Source organism: Neoarius graeffei, chromosome 9, assembly GCF_027579695.1.
Source record: "Neoarius graeffei isolate fNeoGra1 chromosome 9, fNeoGra1.pri, whole genome shotgun sequence".
NCBI lineage: Eukaryota > Metazoa > Chordata > Actinopteri > Siluriformes > Ariidae > Neoarius > Neoarius graeffei.
The window spans coordinates 39,856,271-39,873,899 of record NC_083577.1 but is presented as its reverse complement, the minus strand read 5'-3'; the positions used below and the strand labels follow the sequence as shown (position 1 = coordinate 39,873,899).

At 38.6% G+C, this 17,629-nt stretch overlaps 1 protein-coding gene across 1 annotated transcript; it reads right to left on the bottom strand.

Annotated features, from left to right (window-relative positions):
- Positions 1-766: 766 nt before the first annotated feature.
- casq2 (calsequestrin 2) lies at positions 767-14,227 on the bottom strand. Its single transcript, XM_060928683.1, has 12 exons — positions 14,134-14,227; positions 13,660-14,025; positions 11,015-11,099; positions 10,362-10,462; positions 10,126-10,237; positions 9,641-9,714; positions 9,189-9,319; positions 8,912-8,957; positions 8,249-8,303; positions 8,054-8,154; positions 7,881-7,955; positions 767-1,221 (listed from the first exon to the last, which is right to left on the bottom strand). The coding sequence occupies exons 2-12, from the start codon at positions 13,894-13,896 to the stop codon at positions 988-990; spliced, it is 1,251 nt and encodes a 416-aa protein (XP_060784666.1). The 5' UTR covers positions 13,897-14,025; positions 14,134-14,227; the 3' UTR covers positions 767-987.
- Between the last annotated feature and the right edge of the window lie 3,402 nt (positions 14,228-17,629).

Below are 17,629 nucleotides of genomic sequence, written 5' to 3'. Positions count from 1 at the left end.
CACCTCACAGCAAGAAGGTCCTGGGTTTGAGCCCAGTGGCCGATGGGGGCCTTTCTGTGTGGAGTTTACATGTTCTCCCCGTGTCTGCATGGGTTTCCTCCAGGTGCTCCGGTTTCCCCCACAGTCCAAAGACATGCAGGTTAGGCTAATTGGTGGCTCTAAATTGACCGGAGGTGTGAATGTGTGTGAATGGTTGTTTGTCTCCATGTGTCAGCCCTGAGATGATCTGGCAATTTGTCCAAGGTGTACCCCACCTCTCACCTATAGTCAGCTAGGATAGGCTCCAGCTTGCCCACGACCCTACACAGGATAAGTGGTTTTGGATAATGGATGGATGGATGGGAATTTTACAAGTGGTATGAAATTGAAGGAGGTGGGTTACCTCCAACCTTCCATTGTGGGACTGCATCCACATTGACACAGCACTGGATAAAGCAGTTAAGGAAGATGAATGAATGAACACCTTCAGCTTATTTATGTAGACCTACAGAATTAATGAAGATGTCAAAGAGGGGAAAGAGGATAAGGAGTTGCAGTATGGATATCTGTAAGGTAACAGGTAGGTAAACAGGGATAGTTAGGGGCTTTCATAAATGGCAGCAGGATGAACACCAGTCTGAACACCAGTGGGCAATACATAGAATATCTCTAATTTAATTAGACTAAGATTTTTAAGTTCAAATCACTAATTTTATTTACCTTAAAAAATATTACTGCTCGAAAAGAACTCTTAAGCATGGTGTTTAATTTAGAATAGTTTTATTCAGTCTGAGCAGGTTGTTATTTATATGTCAAATAAATTAATGTTGCCAGTAGTTTTACACTGAGTTCTTTTAACTTACGAGACTGAAAGTTTGACATTTATAGAGCTTGTGCACTAAAATATGCAAAATTATTATTGTATTAAGGTGCTCATACAGGATCTAGATGTCCCTGAGCGAGTAAAGACCTCTTACATTTTGGTTCCACAGAATTCAAGTTTACAGGTTAGTCATCATCATCATCGTCGTCATCATCGTCGTCATCGTCATCATCATCGTCGTCATCATCGTCATCATCGTCGTCGTCGTCATCATCATCGTCGTCGTCATCATCATCATCGTCGTCGTCGTCATCTTCAGTGTTGACCTTTCCGGAAAGCACATCTTCTATCCAGTCCTCCAGTTGCTCAGCAGAGGGTAAATCCTCATCACTATCTATCTGCAGCCATACACTGTCCGCCTAGCAATGGAGCACAGAGAGATCAAAGGTCACAATCATATTAAAAAATCTACTGTGTCTTTTTACTTCAAAGTATGCTGTATATACTTGCAAGCTAAACCTTGAGTGTTGATATTTGACTCTGATCAGTTTGATTTACAGTGCAGATTTTACTTTACTTTTCAGACTTTTCATTTGAATCCTTTTGATGATTGATCTAGGGCACTCATCTCTATCTATCTATCTATCTATCTATCTATCTATCTATCTATCTATCTATCTATCTATCTATCTATCTATCTATCTATCTATCTATCTATCTATCTATCTATCTATCTATCTATCTATCTACAACCCCGATTCCAAAAAAGTTGGGACAAAGTACAAATTGCAAATAAAAACAGAATGCAATAATTTACAAATCTCAAAAACTGATATAGTATTCACAATAGAACATAGACAACATATCAAATGTTGAAAGTGAGACATTTTGAAATTTCATGCCAAATATTGGCTCATTTGAAATTTCATGACAACAACACATCTCAAAAAAGTTGGGACAGGGGCAATAAGAGGCTGGAAAAGTTAAAGGTACAAAAAAGGAACAGCTGGAGGACCAAATTGCAACTCATTAGGTCAACTGGCAATAGGTCATTAACATGACTGGGTATAAAAAGAGCATCTTGGAGTGGCAGCGGCTCTCAGAAGTAAAGATGGGAAGGGGATCAGCAATCCCCCTAATTCTGCGCTGACAAATAGTGGAGCAATATCAGAAAAGAGTTAGACAGTGTAAAATTGCAAAGAGTTTGAACATGTCATCATATACAGTGCATAATATCATCAAAAGATTCAGAGAATCTGGAAGAATCTCTGTGCGTAAGGGTCAAGGCCGGAAAACCATACTGGGTGCCCATGATCTTCAGGCCCTTAGACGGCACTGCATCACATACAGGCATGCTTCTGTATTGGAAATCACAAAATGGGCTCAGAAATATTTCCAGAGAACATTATCTGTGAACACAATTCACCGTGCCATCCTCTGTTGCCAGTTAAAACTCTATAGTTCAAAGAAGAAGCCGTATCTAAACATGATCCAGAAGCACAGACGTCTTCTCTGGGCCAAGGCTCATTTAAAATGGACTGCGGCAAAGTGGAAAACTGTTCTGTGGTCAGACGAATCAAAATTTGAAGTTCTTTATGGAAATCAGGGACGCCGTGTCATTCGGACTAAAGAGTAGAAGGACGACCCAAGTTGTTATCAGCGCTCGGTTCAGAAGCCTGCCTCTCTGCTGGTATGGGGTTGCATTAGTGCGTGTGGCATGGGCAGCTTACACATCTGGAAAGACACCATCAATGCTGAAAGGTATATCCAGGTTCTAGAGCAACATATGCTCCCATCCAGACGACGTCTCTATCAGGGAAGACCTTGCATTTTCCAACATGACAATGCCAAACCACATACTGCATCAATTACAGCATCATGGCTGCGTAGAAGAAGGGACCGGGTACTGAACTGGCCAGCCTGCAGTCCAGATCTTTCACCCATAGAAAACATTTGCCACATCATAAAACGGAAGATACGACAAAAAAGACCTAAGACAGTTGAGCAACTAGAATCCTACATTAGACAAGAATGGGTTAACATTCCTATCCCTAAACTTGAGCAACTTGTCTCCTCAGTCCCCAGATGTTTACAGACTGTTGTAAAGAGAAAAGGGGATGTCTCACAGTGGTAAACATGGCCTTGTCCCAACTTTTTTGAGATGTGTTGTTGTCATGAAATTTAAAATCACCTATTTTTTCTCTTTAAATGATACATTTTCTCAGTTTAAACATTTGATATGTCATCTATGTTCTATTCTGAATAAAATATGGAATTTTGAAACTTCCACATTACTGCATTCCGTTTTTATTTACAATTTGTACTTTGTCCCAACTTTTTTGGAATTGGGGTTTTATCTATCTATCTATCTATCTATCTATCTATCTATCTATCTATCTATCTATCTATCTATCTATCTATCTATCTATCTATCTATCTATCTATCTATTTTTAACCACAAGAAGAGGACAGATACAGAGACATGACTATAACAGAAACTATATAACAGAAACTATATAACAGACATGACTATAACATAAACCATCATATGGTGGGCTTTCCCCATTTGCGCAAGGCATTGTGGGATACAAATTTGAAACAGGAGAGGAAAATGGAGGACGTGAGTGTGCGAATGAAATGTGAAAGATGTCAATTACAGTAACGGACAGTGAGAAGAAAAGATGTTATGTTGCAAAGGAAAGGAAACTCAGAACCAAACAAATAAACATTGGCAGTCAGCGAGCACGTCGGTGTGATCAGCTGTTTGTTTAGTGACAGAATGATGTAACTGTCAGTGCACGGTCAAGATAAACCTGTGCACACAGACTTCCTCGATCTGCTTGACTGCGCGAAGCGAGCGATTTCATGCACATTATTTGATAGAGAATCCCCTCAAATTAAATAACTTCCCAGCCACAGAATGGCCTGGGTTTTTTTATATATATATTACAAAAATAAACATATATCACAATGACAGTTAAGGGGAACTATGGAAGTCAGAGCAAGATATGGATGACCAAGAAATCTCTCAAAGATCTGCACTCATCTTTTCCCAGACAGAACTAAATTTCACCGATTATATGAAATTGAAAGGTCGTCTACTTTTAATTATTGTTTGTGTCACAATAAAAGTATTTTTTACCTTCAAAGTGGCAGGCATGTTGTGTAAATCAAATGGAACAAAACCCCCAGAAAATCAATTTTAATTTCAGGTTATAATACAACAAAACAGGAAAAGCACCAAGGGGTTTAATACTTTCACAAGGCACCGTATTTAAGCTATACCCACAGAATTTAAATGATGTTCAAGTGACGGGATTCTGAGGGCCATGAAATTTCTTTTCAGCATTAGTTTCTTGACTGACTGTGATCACATTTACATTCAGAATTTGCTTACATTTACTGAAATTCTTCCATCTACCTGTGAAATATTTCCTGTGGCAATGGCTGCAACACAACCCTAAAGCATAACAGATCTAATCCATGTTTAACAGTTGGTAGCGTATACTTTTCATTAAATATTTCTTTTTTCTCCAAACATAACTGGTGATTGTGGCCAAAGAGTTCCATTCTTATTTCATCAGTTCACAGCACTTTTTTTTTAATGCTTCTGGTTTATTGAAAATTTTATCTGGCTTATCATTTTTGCATACTGGCTTATCGTTTTATGATGAGGTTGAAAGTAAGGTTAACTTCTGATGTCTCATCCGTGCAGATCATGTTTGTGCAAGTAATGTGGCACAGTAGAATGGAGCACCACCATTCCTGTGTCAGCTAAACCTTCCTGCAGGTCCTTATTGTCATTTGGAGATTTTGTTTTGTGTTTATGCCTAGCATACAGGCAGATCTTTGAGAGATTTCTTGGTCATCCATATCTTGCTCTGACTTCCATAGTTCCCCTTAACTGTCATTTTTTAATAATATTTTGGACAGTGGAAATTGCAAGCTCATATATTTTTATAGTCTTTCCCTGCATTGTAGGTACCAGTTAGACTCATTTTCAGATCCCCAATCAGATGGTTAAGGAGGCAATGACTGTTGAAATTTAATACAAGATTTGAAGAGTCAGAATTTATTACACTCTGTAATTGTCAATTTGCAAAAGCTGACAATTTGCAATGACAATTGGTGACCCGAGTAGTGAGTCAATTAAGGCTTAATTTCAGAGACTTTACAACTGGAAGGGTTGGAAGGGACTGTTCAAACTTTTGCAGATGTTTGCACACACTATAATTAAAATTGTATTTTTTCAAAATAGTTTTCTGCAAACAGGCACTACGACAGGTACCAACAACCTTACAGCCACAGCTCTGTACAGCCACTTCACTAAAGGAGGAACAGAACATGGCCCCTTCAGACTCAATGTCATTCAGCGTCTGTTGCAGTGGCAACCCCTAAACCTGGTGATGGACACCAGTGGAAAAGAGAGCCGTCAAGCTGAAGGAGTTCTATCGAGCTTAGTTAGCTTGTCGGACTCTGGAGGCAGTGGACAGATACTGGCAGGCCAAGTGGAGTGTGGCTTTGGCAGTTGTGGAAACAAAAACATTGTGGGAGGAGTTTGGTGAGGCCATGGAGTATGACTTTTTGTCAGCCTTGAAGAGATTCCGCCAAACTGTCAGATGACCTGGGGGTGGTACAGTACCAGTGGGTATGGAGTGCTGATGACCTCAACTTAGGACATAGTCAGGCAATGGAAGGAATGCTTTGAAGAGCTCCTGAATCCCTCTGACACATCTTCCATAGACGAAGCCTTGGAGTAGCAGACTGGGGTGGTGGGCCCAGAGGCTGTGTTCCAACTTTTTGGTGCTCACACTCCTCAGCCTCCCTGAGACAGTCAATACCAGAGTGCTGGAGAGGATAATCTGTTTTTGTCCTTGTTGTGTGACACTGGACCCGCAGTTTACCCTCGCAAGGATACTGGAGGTTGCATGGGAGTTTGTCCAAGCAGTCATATGCTTTCCAGACTTGGAAAAGGCATAAGACCATGTCCATGGGGTGTCTTGTGGGGGTTGCTTCAGGAATATGGGGTACCAGGCCCACTGCTATGGGCTTTTCGGTCCCTGTATAACCAGAGTGAGAGCCTGGGTCGCATTGCCAGCAATAAGTCAGATGTATTCTAGGTAGTGTTGGTCTCCAGCACTGCTGCCGTTGCACAGCCAAGGGTTTGAGGGTGTCTGCTTCAGTGGGTTCAGGATCTCATCACTGATTTTTGCAGATGATGTTATCCCATTGGGTACATTAAGATGTGACCTCCAGCTTGCACTGTGTGAAGTGGATGGAATTAGAATCAGCAGAATCAGTAGGGGAAGAAAGGAGTGGGAGATCAATAGGTAGATTGATGCAGCTTCTCCAGTAATGCAGATGCTGTACCAATCTGTCAAAGTGGAGAGAGCTGAGTCAAAAGACGAAGGTTGATCTACGTGCCTACACTCAACTATGGCCATGAGTTGTGGGTAGTGCCCCAAAAAAAAATCAAGATCCCTTAGAGATAGGCTGAGGAGCTTAGACATTCAGGAGGAGTTCAGAGTAGAGCCACTGCTCCTCCACATCAAAAGGAGCCAGCTGAGGTGGTTTGGGAATCTGTCTAGGATGCCTCCCAGATGCTTCCTAGGTGAGGTGTTCTGGGTATGTCCAACTGGGAGGAGACCCTGGGGCAGATACATGATGCACTTGAGAGATTATACCTCCCAGCTGGCTTGGGAATGACAGTGTGTCACGCCTCCAGTGGTGGAGGTGGTAGCCAGGGAGAGGGAGACATCTTTGCTGGAACTGCTGTCCCCATGACCCAGACAAGTGGCAGAAAATGGATGGATTGGTAGATGGAATTTGTGGCAGAGTTTGTGTTTACTTCAAAAATCAACAAAATAGTTAATTTGGCCAGGGTGCCTAAAATTTGCATGCAACTGTATATAGATTTGATTCTTTAAACACATGGGGAAATAAATAGTTTCACTCAATACTTACTTAAAATCCAATGTAACAATGTATGATATAAAAACTCACAAGTTATAAACAATATAAAATGCAATACATATACAATCTACTATAAAAAAACAAAAAATATTTCAATCAAATCAATATACTATTAAAACTAGTGCTGTCAAAAATGTCGCGTTATTAATGCGTTAACTTGACTCAATTTTAACGGCGATAATTTTTTTATCGCGAGATTAACACTCTGTGACATGATGTAGGTTTTTCATAAGCTTTTGAAACTGCCAGGAACTTGGAACAGAGACTTTGCTTAGAAAAACGATAGCAGCTAGACTGTAATGCCACGCCCCGCACAGCCAGAGTCCTCTGCCCTCCTCCCCCCAAAGAACCAGCGCGGGCAGGGCGCGCTAGTAGAGATGGGATTTATGGCTCTTTGATGGGATCCGCATCTTTGTGATCCGTTCTTTGAAAAGAGCCGTTCAAAAGACTGGCTCATTTGGATCTTTTTAAATATTTATTCAGTTTTAAGAAGACAGTGTCTAAAGAAGCCAGATCCCTCTGAACTGTAAACTCAATGCTATCCCAGAAATCCTTCCTGTAATATGCAAATTTGGCCGCCTCTGACTGGACAGCGCGACGCATCAACAGGCAGAAAGTGTAAAAGTACAAAATGTGTTAAGTGAGCTGAAACAGTAAAGATCAGATTCAATGCAATATTTATCAACGAACAACTTAAAGTTAATATAATAGTGTACTTTATATTATAATCAAGCATGTCAAGCCTACCGTCACTGTGTAACCTGTCTCTCTGAGTTGTAGACTAACTCAAGCAGTAGATCACTTCACTCATGGTTCTTTTGCTAGCCCTGGTGTTCGGCTTAGGTTTCACTTTGCAGTGGCTGTGTCAAGACGTGTTATGCTTTGCAATATCAAAGCAAGCCCATTCACGTTTTTATGCTGATAAGAGAATTACAATGTTTTTTCATGTGACAAAAATGTGCGATTAAATTGCGATTAATCGCGAGTTCACTATGACAGTCGCGACATTAATCACGATTAAATATTTTAATCGCTTGACAGCACTAATTAAAACATTTTTAATTATATGTTCTAGTGGACACAAATAGTTTATTGCTGTACTCACATCTGTGACATTAACTATTCCGATCTGAGGCCTGAAGAGGTCGAGTTTAAATGTCTTCTCCCAGTATGGAAGCAGCTGAGGAAAAAATGAAAAGCAATGGGAGCATACTATATCTTAGTTCCATTTCTCTCACATGTGTCACTGTTGAATGAGTAGGAGTTTGGGGTACTAACCAGAGGGAAGTCATCAGGATCAATCCAGACAATACTCAAGTTAGGGTTCTGTGTATTGTCTCGTGCAACTTCTTTCAGAATCTCCAAGAACTCAAAACCATCTCAAAAATAACATGCATAAACATGATGGAACCAAGAAACTTATATCAGTAGTTAAATATCTAAAGCCATAAGCTTTACATGTTTTATATGTACCTGGGTCCTCCTCTTCTGCAAAGGCTACAATGTGAAAGCCTTTCAGGTCATCTTCCTGCAGAACAGCACATTTCAGTCAGTCAATTAAATAACCACCTTTGTGGGTTTGCAATAGCCAGCACAGGATCTTTTGCTTAAAATTCACTTAGCCTATATTTCATTATATATATATAATGTGTGTGTGTGTGTGTGTGTGTGTGTGTGTGTGTGTGTGTGTGTGTGTGTGTGCATGTGTATATATTACACACACACACACACACACACACACACACACACACACACATTATATATATATATATATATATATATATATATATATATATATATATATATATATATATATATATATATACACTGTACCTGTTGTGTTCTCTCAGTGTAAAGGAATGAAAGGCTCTATGTCTCTAATAAATAGCCTAATAACTGAAAAGTTGAATTATGCTATTTTATAAATAAATCTGTACTGACGGGTCAGTGGAATTTATTTTACAGTTTAAGGGGTTCCTGGCTCCAAAATGTTTGAGAACCCCTGCTTTAGATTTCATCTTTACAAAATAAAAGTGATGCTGATCACACCAAAATGTTATATATACTGAGTTCTTTCTTTCTTTCTTTCTTTCTTTCTTTCTTTCTTTCAAACTGAAACATTTGAATAATCCTCACCCAAGTTTCGAACATGTCCTCAGCTCTCAGTTTTCTCAGTGTTGGTCTGTGAAAGTAAAACAAGAAAGTCAAGAAAATGTCATCAGAAGACGGTCCTTCGAACTCAATATCTTCTAACTGTCCTTCAAAATCAAGTATGAACATTTTATGTTCATTTTCATGACCATCCATCAATCAGTCCATTCAGACAGCCATCTAGCAATTTATGCATTTACACCCACACACATCCCTCCATCCCATCCATCCTTCTATCCATCCATCTACTCACTCCAGTTACCTCCTGTGCTCAGTGATAAAAGCCACAAGTTCCTCTTCAGTGTAGGGTTTATCTGGAATGGTGACTGCTTCCTCCATGAAAGGCTCATAGAAGTCTACTTCATTCATCTTGAGAGTCAACTCTTTTGCTATCTGAAAAATGACAAAAAAAAAAAATTGCCAGGCACAGAATTGATGTAAGATCTCAGTGTTCCCTTAGAAATGTTCTCTTATAAACTATTCTTAAATTCTTACATAAAAATGTTCTCATAGACAATTTTGGTGAACATTTGTCTGTTAGTTTTTCACATTGAGGTGCAATACAGAAAATATCTCTTGCCAGGTATAAAAGTCAGGGTTGATCAGGGTTTGATCTCCTTGAGCTCATTTAAAGGGAGACACAGTGGTGCAGGAAGAGGGGGGAAATAAAGAAAGAAAAGAAAAGACAAGTCACAACATACATACAGCACTTACAGATTTATCAAAGGTGGCAAAAAATTTGATAAAAGGCTGGAAATGCTCAGCAGCTTCATTGAAAGCCAGAAAATCTGAGAAGAGAAGAGAAGAGAAGAGAAGAGAAGAGAAGAGAAGAGAAGAGAAGAGAAGAGAAGAGAAGAGAAGAGAAGATTTAATCACGTATTTCTATGTGAATTACATATGTAGACATTTGATAGTAAGGCAATTCCTTTGCTATTTCTGTGAGTCTTCTGTTACATACGTAAATGTCATCTTGACTTTAAATAGTCTTGCGTTGAAGTGATTTTCTGTGTACTTATACCGTAACACCATTTCTGGACATTTTATGTGTATTTATAAATGTGTATTAATTTGGGGAGTGTGTATGATCCATATGAGACCTTTGTCCTGCTTTACCTAGCACTGTGTTCAACTTCTCCAGCTGCTACACACACACACACACACACACACACACACACACACACACACATGCACACACTCACGCTCTGACTCCAGACTCTTGAAGTAGCCAATTAGTCTGATGTCCTCTTCCATGCGGTCAAAAGCCTGCAGCTCCAGAGTATTATCAATGACCTCAACTGGATCATCCAACAGCTGCAAAAAAAAGTCAGAGTACTGTTACACTGCACATTGCACTCATTCAACATGCAACAGAGAAGAGCTAATTAAATGGACCGATGCAATGAGAGAAACAGTAAGAAGGAAACTGAATCCTTACATCCAGCAGGAACTCCACAAGGATGTCTGCAGAAAGTAGTCCATCATACTCAATTACACGGTCTGCCTTAAAAATATAGACACTTCCCTCTTCTTGCAGGCCTGAAAATAAATGCCCATCAATGTTAATACTTTAACTATTATTGTTGGATAAATAATAATAATAATAATAATAATAATAATAATAATAATAATTATTATTATTATTATTATTATTATTATTATTATTAATATTATTATTTTAAAATTATTATAATAATGATTTTTTCTTCACAGTTTCACCATATGATAAACAGATTAGTCTCTGATTACCTTCATGCAACTTTCTTCCTGTGCTTTATCAACATAGCCTTTTTTTTCTTGGCTGATTAGGCCAGACAGCAACTAAATGAACCATCTAACCTTTGTAACAATGAAAACTGAATAGTAAACCATGAATTGACAATGAACAAAATGAACATTATACTAATGTTTTCCTCATTAGCAAGCAAGCTGTATACCAATGTTTTGTAGATCTTTGTATGTTATCTGTGTATGTTCTCTGGTTCCAGGTTTATCTCTCGCTGACCAATTAAGGAAGACTTGAAGTGAAGACTTGCAAACCCTTTTTGAGTTAATTATAGTATCTGAAACCTTTTCTCAATCTTACTGTACCTAGTTTCTTAGCGACCTTGGCGTCCTTTTCAGAGTCAACCATTCCGAATCCAATGTCTTTTTCCTGCAAGGTCTGAGCAGCCATCTGCAGATCCACACACCAGGACATGCTACTTAGAAAAGTAATTTTAGTACAAGTTTTAAAAAATGGTATTAATGGTTTTCTCTTTCTTCTGCTTTAGAAAGATATTCCTACCATTTATAATGCCAAAAAAAATTAAAAACAATTAAATTACACTGTTCTGTAAATGCAATAAAACAATGGTATCATGTGTCTATTTTACAAATTCAGTTATTTATGCTGTGAATCGCCTAGCATTTTTTAAAGAATGATTCGTTATCTTCTTCACCATTAACATTATTTCTTTAATTATTTCATTAAATGTATGATTTACCAGCTATAGGATTTACAATGTCAAATATTTAACACTAAGATTAAAGATGTATTATGTGCAAATAAACTGATCACTTTAAAAAAAATCTACACTATAATATATGTGGAATATAATATGCACTGTATGTATTAGGGTTCAAATGAATTATTTACTAAAATAAGCTAATCAGACCAGTTAGATTGGCCGACATGGTTGCAAATCATACAGAACAATATACCTGTCACTGAATAAATCTGAATACAAATTAAATTTAATATTATACACTACATGGCAAAGGTATGTAGACACCTGACCATCACACCAATATGTGGTTCTTTTCTAAACTGTTGGCACAAAGTTGGAAGCACATAATTTTATAAGATGTCTTTGTATGCTGTAGCCATTTCCCTTCACTGGAACAATGAAGCCCAAACAAGTTCCAGCCTGACAATGTCCCTGTGTATAAAACAAGATCCATGAAGACATGGTTTGCCAAGGTTGGAGTAGAAGAACCTGAGTGGCCTGCACAGAGCCCTGACCTCAACTCCACTGAACACTTTTGGATGAACTGGAACGCCAACTGCACCCCAGGACTCCTCAGTTAATATCAGTGTCTGATCTCACTCATGCTCTTGTGGCTGAATGAGCACAAATCCCCACAGCCACTCTCCAAAATCCAGAGGAAGGCCTTGCCTGAAGAGTGGAGGTTATTATAACAGTAAAGAGGGACTACATCTGGAATGGGATGTTCAAAAAGCAAATATGGATGCTCTGGTAGGGTGTTCACAACTTCTGGCCATATAGTGTATTTAGCACTCTGTTGTATTGTCAATATACCGCACAAGTAAATGAAATGTAATGAGATTCATCAATTTATTATTTGTTACATGTTAACAGGGGTGCACCATCAAGAAAGGCAAACCAAGCAAAAAATTTGGGGACACAGGGCCCCAAAGGCCACTATTATTGGCACATTTTTTGCAATGACAACTATAAACCCATTACACCTCCCATTAAGGCACATAGGGCACAACTGTTGCCCCCCAAAAAACCCTAAGTGGAGCCCCTTCCAGCTACCATATGACAGCTGGATACCGTTAGTTAGGACAGTTAACGTTAGCTACCTGAAAGTGTTATGCATACAATTTTAGGTGTAACTATCAGCACAATGAAACTAAATTAAAAAAAAAAAATTTTAGCCTGTATTTGATATTATAATTTTGGGTCCTCAATGGGCTTCTTTGGCTGGGGCCCCCCAGAGTCTATGATCACCAGTGCATGCGAAGTGGGTTGTTTTTTTGTTTTGTTTTTTTGCTTCAGCAAATATTGTTTATTTCTTACCAGTTACCAATAGAAAATGTCCAATAAAAACAGTACTATTCTTAAACCATGCAGAGAAAATTGGAAGGTAATACAAAGTACACAAGGTGGAGGCCGGTAAGTGTTGGTCTAAAATGTTAGTTGTGTTTGTATGTGGGAAAAGACAGACACATTAGTAGCTAGGTACAACATGTAGCAACTGAAGCATGTATATAAAAGTATTCAGGAGGTCCTAGGAATAAAATGCAGCACTCACTGAAGTTCCTGATCAGAATAGCAATTAAGAATAGTAGAGAACTGTGTTAGTATTCCTTTCTGTAGCTCAGAACTGAATAACTTTGGGAGGTAGGAAACAGGGAGATCTAACACAACTATTTGGCAACTTCAACATCTTAGCAGAACCTGGATTATACTAAGCTGCTACAAGCATTATGTATTAGAGTGGACAGTTATGGATAGTCATTTTCTTACATATAGCACACACTTCTACAGGTAGGTTAATTAATAAAGGATTAGAGTATAAGTGAATGAGTAGACATGAAATACCATAAAAATATAAGTGCTGAATGACCAGTACTAATAGTGATCTCTCTCTTTCTCTCTCTCTCTCACACACACACACACACACACACACACACACACACACACACACACACACAGACTCAACTTTAACATTATTTTCCACTTGTAACCAAATATGAATTTAATTGCAAATGTTACATTCTGGACTGAATATTCCTGATTCTGATAATTGTAAGTCATGTTTCCTTATTTGATTGTATTCACAAAAGATATTTGTCATCTACTGCATCACTGCTTATATATACTATGCAAATACTCAAAGAAAACAGATTTCACAAAGTACATATTCCCTTTTCCACCAATTGCTCCTACACTTTTGACACCATTCATTGCGCTATCTCTCTCTCTCTCTCCCTCTCTCTCTCTCACCTCCAGCACAAGCTCAGTCATTTGGAACTGTTTTTGCAGTTCCTTGTTGGTCGACACGGGTGCATGGTAGAGCAGGCAGAGCATCTGGTGGTTCTTCAGCGCTTTGCGGTAGTTCTTGTTGTTGATGTCCAACACTCGGTCCTTGCCGTCATAGCGGGGGAACTCCAGGCCCTTCTTGGCCCAGGCAAGTGCTGCCAAGCTCAAACACACTAGCACTACCAACCAGGGTATCCTCATGACTGCCACTACTGCACAGACACACAGGTATTAATCTCACACACACTGCCAGAATTCTCGCACACTCAGATCTGTCAATTTTCTATCAAAGTGCACAGAGGTCAGAGAAGCTGCCCAAGTAGAAAAGAGCTGAAATCCAAAAAAAGAAAAAAAGAGATCAACTTGAAAGATACTGTATAATTCAAGACAAATCTCTGCAGTAGGTTTAGATTCAAATATCGTCATGGTCTTATGCACCTTTCCGATGGAAAATCTGGTCTATCCAGCCTGTCTCTCTCTTTTCTTCCAGTCTTCCTGACTGTTTCCGTCTCTCTGTTGGCTGGAAACAAAGCACAGGGCTTTCGAGGGGGATACCTTACATAGCAGTAGCCCTCTGACTCTCTCCTGGGTTTTTTTTAGGAGCCCAGTTGTTTCATTGCTAAAAATACTCCAGCTAAACTGCAAGGGGAAGGAACAATGTGGAGGACTGGCTATGCTTATACAAATGATATTTTATCATGAGCTGAACACGGCTCTTTGATAACTTGCAGTATCACTGGAAAGAAGTCAGAATTAAGTACATACACAGCCCTGGCACTGAGCTGCTCAGTGCTTGAGAGAGAGAGAGAGAGAGAGAGAGAGAGAGAGAGAGAGAATTCACATACTGGAGTGATTTGATCCTTATCAGCTTGATAATGAAGTTAGTGTTAGTGATTACATTATTGTTAGTAATGAAGTAATGTTAGTGATTCCACTATTCATTTGCAAGCAGGCATTTCTACCAATGGAGGCTTTCGGCTTTATGCATGCAGCATGTAGACAAATAAAGTGATGCAGTGAACTTTCCTTGTAAATAGCCATTTAACCAGGACAGCTGGTGAATTAGCTCCTTAATTGAGAGGAGAAGCCACAAATAAATTTATTCCTCAGGAAGAGTGCTGCCTTAACCCAATGACCTTCAGAGTCTCGAGAAACCCTCTGAAGAGACTGTCTGATTACAGCCAGACAGCTGCAACTTAGCAAAAGTAGCTAAACATTATGGTTCTGCCATGGAGACTGTCGATTTCTGATATACTTGTATGATTGCTTCATTATTTTTAGAAGTTTCCAAATGTAAAATGACAGTGTTATTACCAGACATAATAAATAATTATTGACAATTTACAGATTTTTCAATATGAATTAATGTGATGAGGTTTTTGGTGGTGGTGGTTTTTTTTTTTCTCACTTAAGTGAATTATGTGGTTTTTCCATCTTAAAATTATAGCTATTTTTATATTTTGCTCAGGAATATGGTCAGTGATCATGATGAATATTTCTGGGGTTATTTGTAGCACAGGAAACCTGATACTCAGTGCTTCTCATTGTCATCTAGGTGTTATAGTTAATACCTACACATATAACTCTGTGTGTGTGTGTGTGTGTGTGTGTGTGTGTGTGTGTGTGTGTGTGTGTGTGTTTCTGTGATTGATTCCAGTCTTTAAAAGATTATCTAATCCTGTGAAAAGTCTCAAACATAAAATGAGGATAATGAAATGAGAAATTAAAAAAAGTAAAAAGTTGAAAATTACTATCAGGAGCAGAAGTAAAGCTAAAGCAAATCAATACATACCTTTAAAACTGCACTAGTTCTCCTGGTTACACTGTAGCTCAGTTTTATAAGAAAATCCACTGTAGGTTGTTTCAAACTGTTTGGAGAAATTTCCACATTTTTTTTTTACGATTCATTAGCTTGTTTCTGTCTCTGTAGGTCTCCATGACGTTAAAATTAGGGCTCTGTGGAAGCTATACCATCTGTTGTAGAATGTTTTGTTCTTTTTGCAGAAAATAGTTTGAAGTCTATTTATTTTGGAAATGTTGCTATTTTTACTGACCCATTAATGCAAAAGAAATCAAAACAATATTTTATTTTATTTTATTTTTAAAGGGTGTAATCATAAGAGATCTGGAGACTTCTGCACTTGGTTTGCCTCATGTATTGCAGATAATCTCATGGGCATACTCTAAAGACTTCCCAAAACAGTCTGTGCTGCTCCTTTGATTTAGCAGACAATCACACCTGAACACTGTAGTCCTAAAAATCACAAAGCAGTGCCCATGCTCATCCCACCCTGCAAAAAATGCCCTATAGAAGTTCTGTAGGAACTCCGGTGTTCTATAGGAGACTGTGAATTGTGTCCTATAGAACAAGAAGTTTCTATAGGCTTTTCTCAGTGAACTTGCCAAGTGTGTTCTTTAGGATAGAAAATTTCTATTAAAACTCAAGTTCTATAGGAAATCTATATTTGAACATCATTTATTGGCTTGGTGTTTTTGTGTCTACTCAAGAATATTTCCTTTATATGATGGTGGTAGCACCACTGTTGGGTAAACCATACTAAAGGAACTGGAGAGAGTCCAGAGGAGCCCAGACCATATACAGCTTGCTGGCATGCAATATGATTTGTCTTTTTGAACTTTAGGTCATAAGTATGGCTAAAATGTCATGACCATGTCATGAAATTTCAGTGCCTCAGCCAGTTGGTTTCAGCTTAACTCACCTGATCACCAGAATTATTTGAAGGAAGAAGTAGGAATTATTAATGCAGTAACTGCATTTTAGTGGAAGTAAACCACTGCATCTATCTTGATCCATTAGCAGGATGCACAATGACCTATCTTAAAATATTTAATAATTTTCACTCCAAAATACAGTATACTGCAAGTATTTACTAGTATGTGTATATTGAGGTCACAAATTTTAGGGACTGATCAACAGTGCAGCTTGCATGGAAGAATGCCAAAAGAACCTGTAGCAATAGTAGCCGCGGAATTGCTGGGTCTATTGAACTGGTCTAAAGGATCTGCTCTATAGGAATTTTTTCTATAGAATGTGCCTATAGAACTTGGGTACTAAAGTTCTACAGGATTTCCATTAAGTTTTCCTTTAGAACTTGTTCTATAGGAATCTGTTAGGGTTTTGCTGGGAATTGAACCCAAGTCGCTGGGGTAGTGATCCAGCAAACCCCCATTAGGCCAATGACTCAAGTGCAGAGGAGTGAGGCAAAAGTAGTGTAGAAAAAACAGTTTATTTACAATGCTGAAAAATCCAAGGCAAAAAACAAAGGTAATAATTCAAACGCTCAGAAGATAAACGGGAAAAACCCAAAAGTTCAACGTCAAAACAAAAAAGCCAAAAATCAGAAAAGAAGAGGCAAAAATTCAAACGCTCAGAAGATCCAAAATGGTAAATACAAAGTCCAAAAGAAAGCAAAGTACAAAAAACCACAAAGACATGGGCAAGGAACACGGAACAGAGGTTACTGGAGCTAAACATCACAGCACAAAGACTCCGTGACTAGAGGCCAAACTGAGGGAGTATAAATACACAAACTAAAATAGAACACAGATGGCAATAATGAGGACTAGGCGGGGCACAAGGCACATGGAAAAACAAAACACAACACACAGAAGCAATAGTGGCCTCTAGCAGTCAAAACAAACATGACAACAACAGAAATAATAGCGGCCTCTAGAGGCCGAGATAGTCCAAGTCCTAACAGAATCCTATAGAAGATTTCGAGCAGGGCAGACTTCTGGTATCATGCTGGAAATTCTGCATCATTTCAACAAACATACCGTATTACTGTTTGCATTTTCTTACTATACTGTATACTCTAATGATTTATAACATCACTATCTGGTAACAAGAAGAGAATGGGTTCCCTTTTGAGTCTGGTTCCTCTCAAGGTTTTTTTTTTCTTGTGTCATCTCA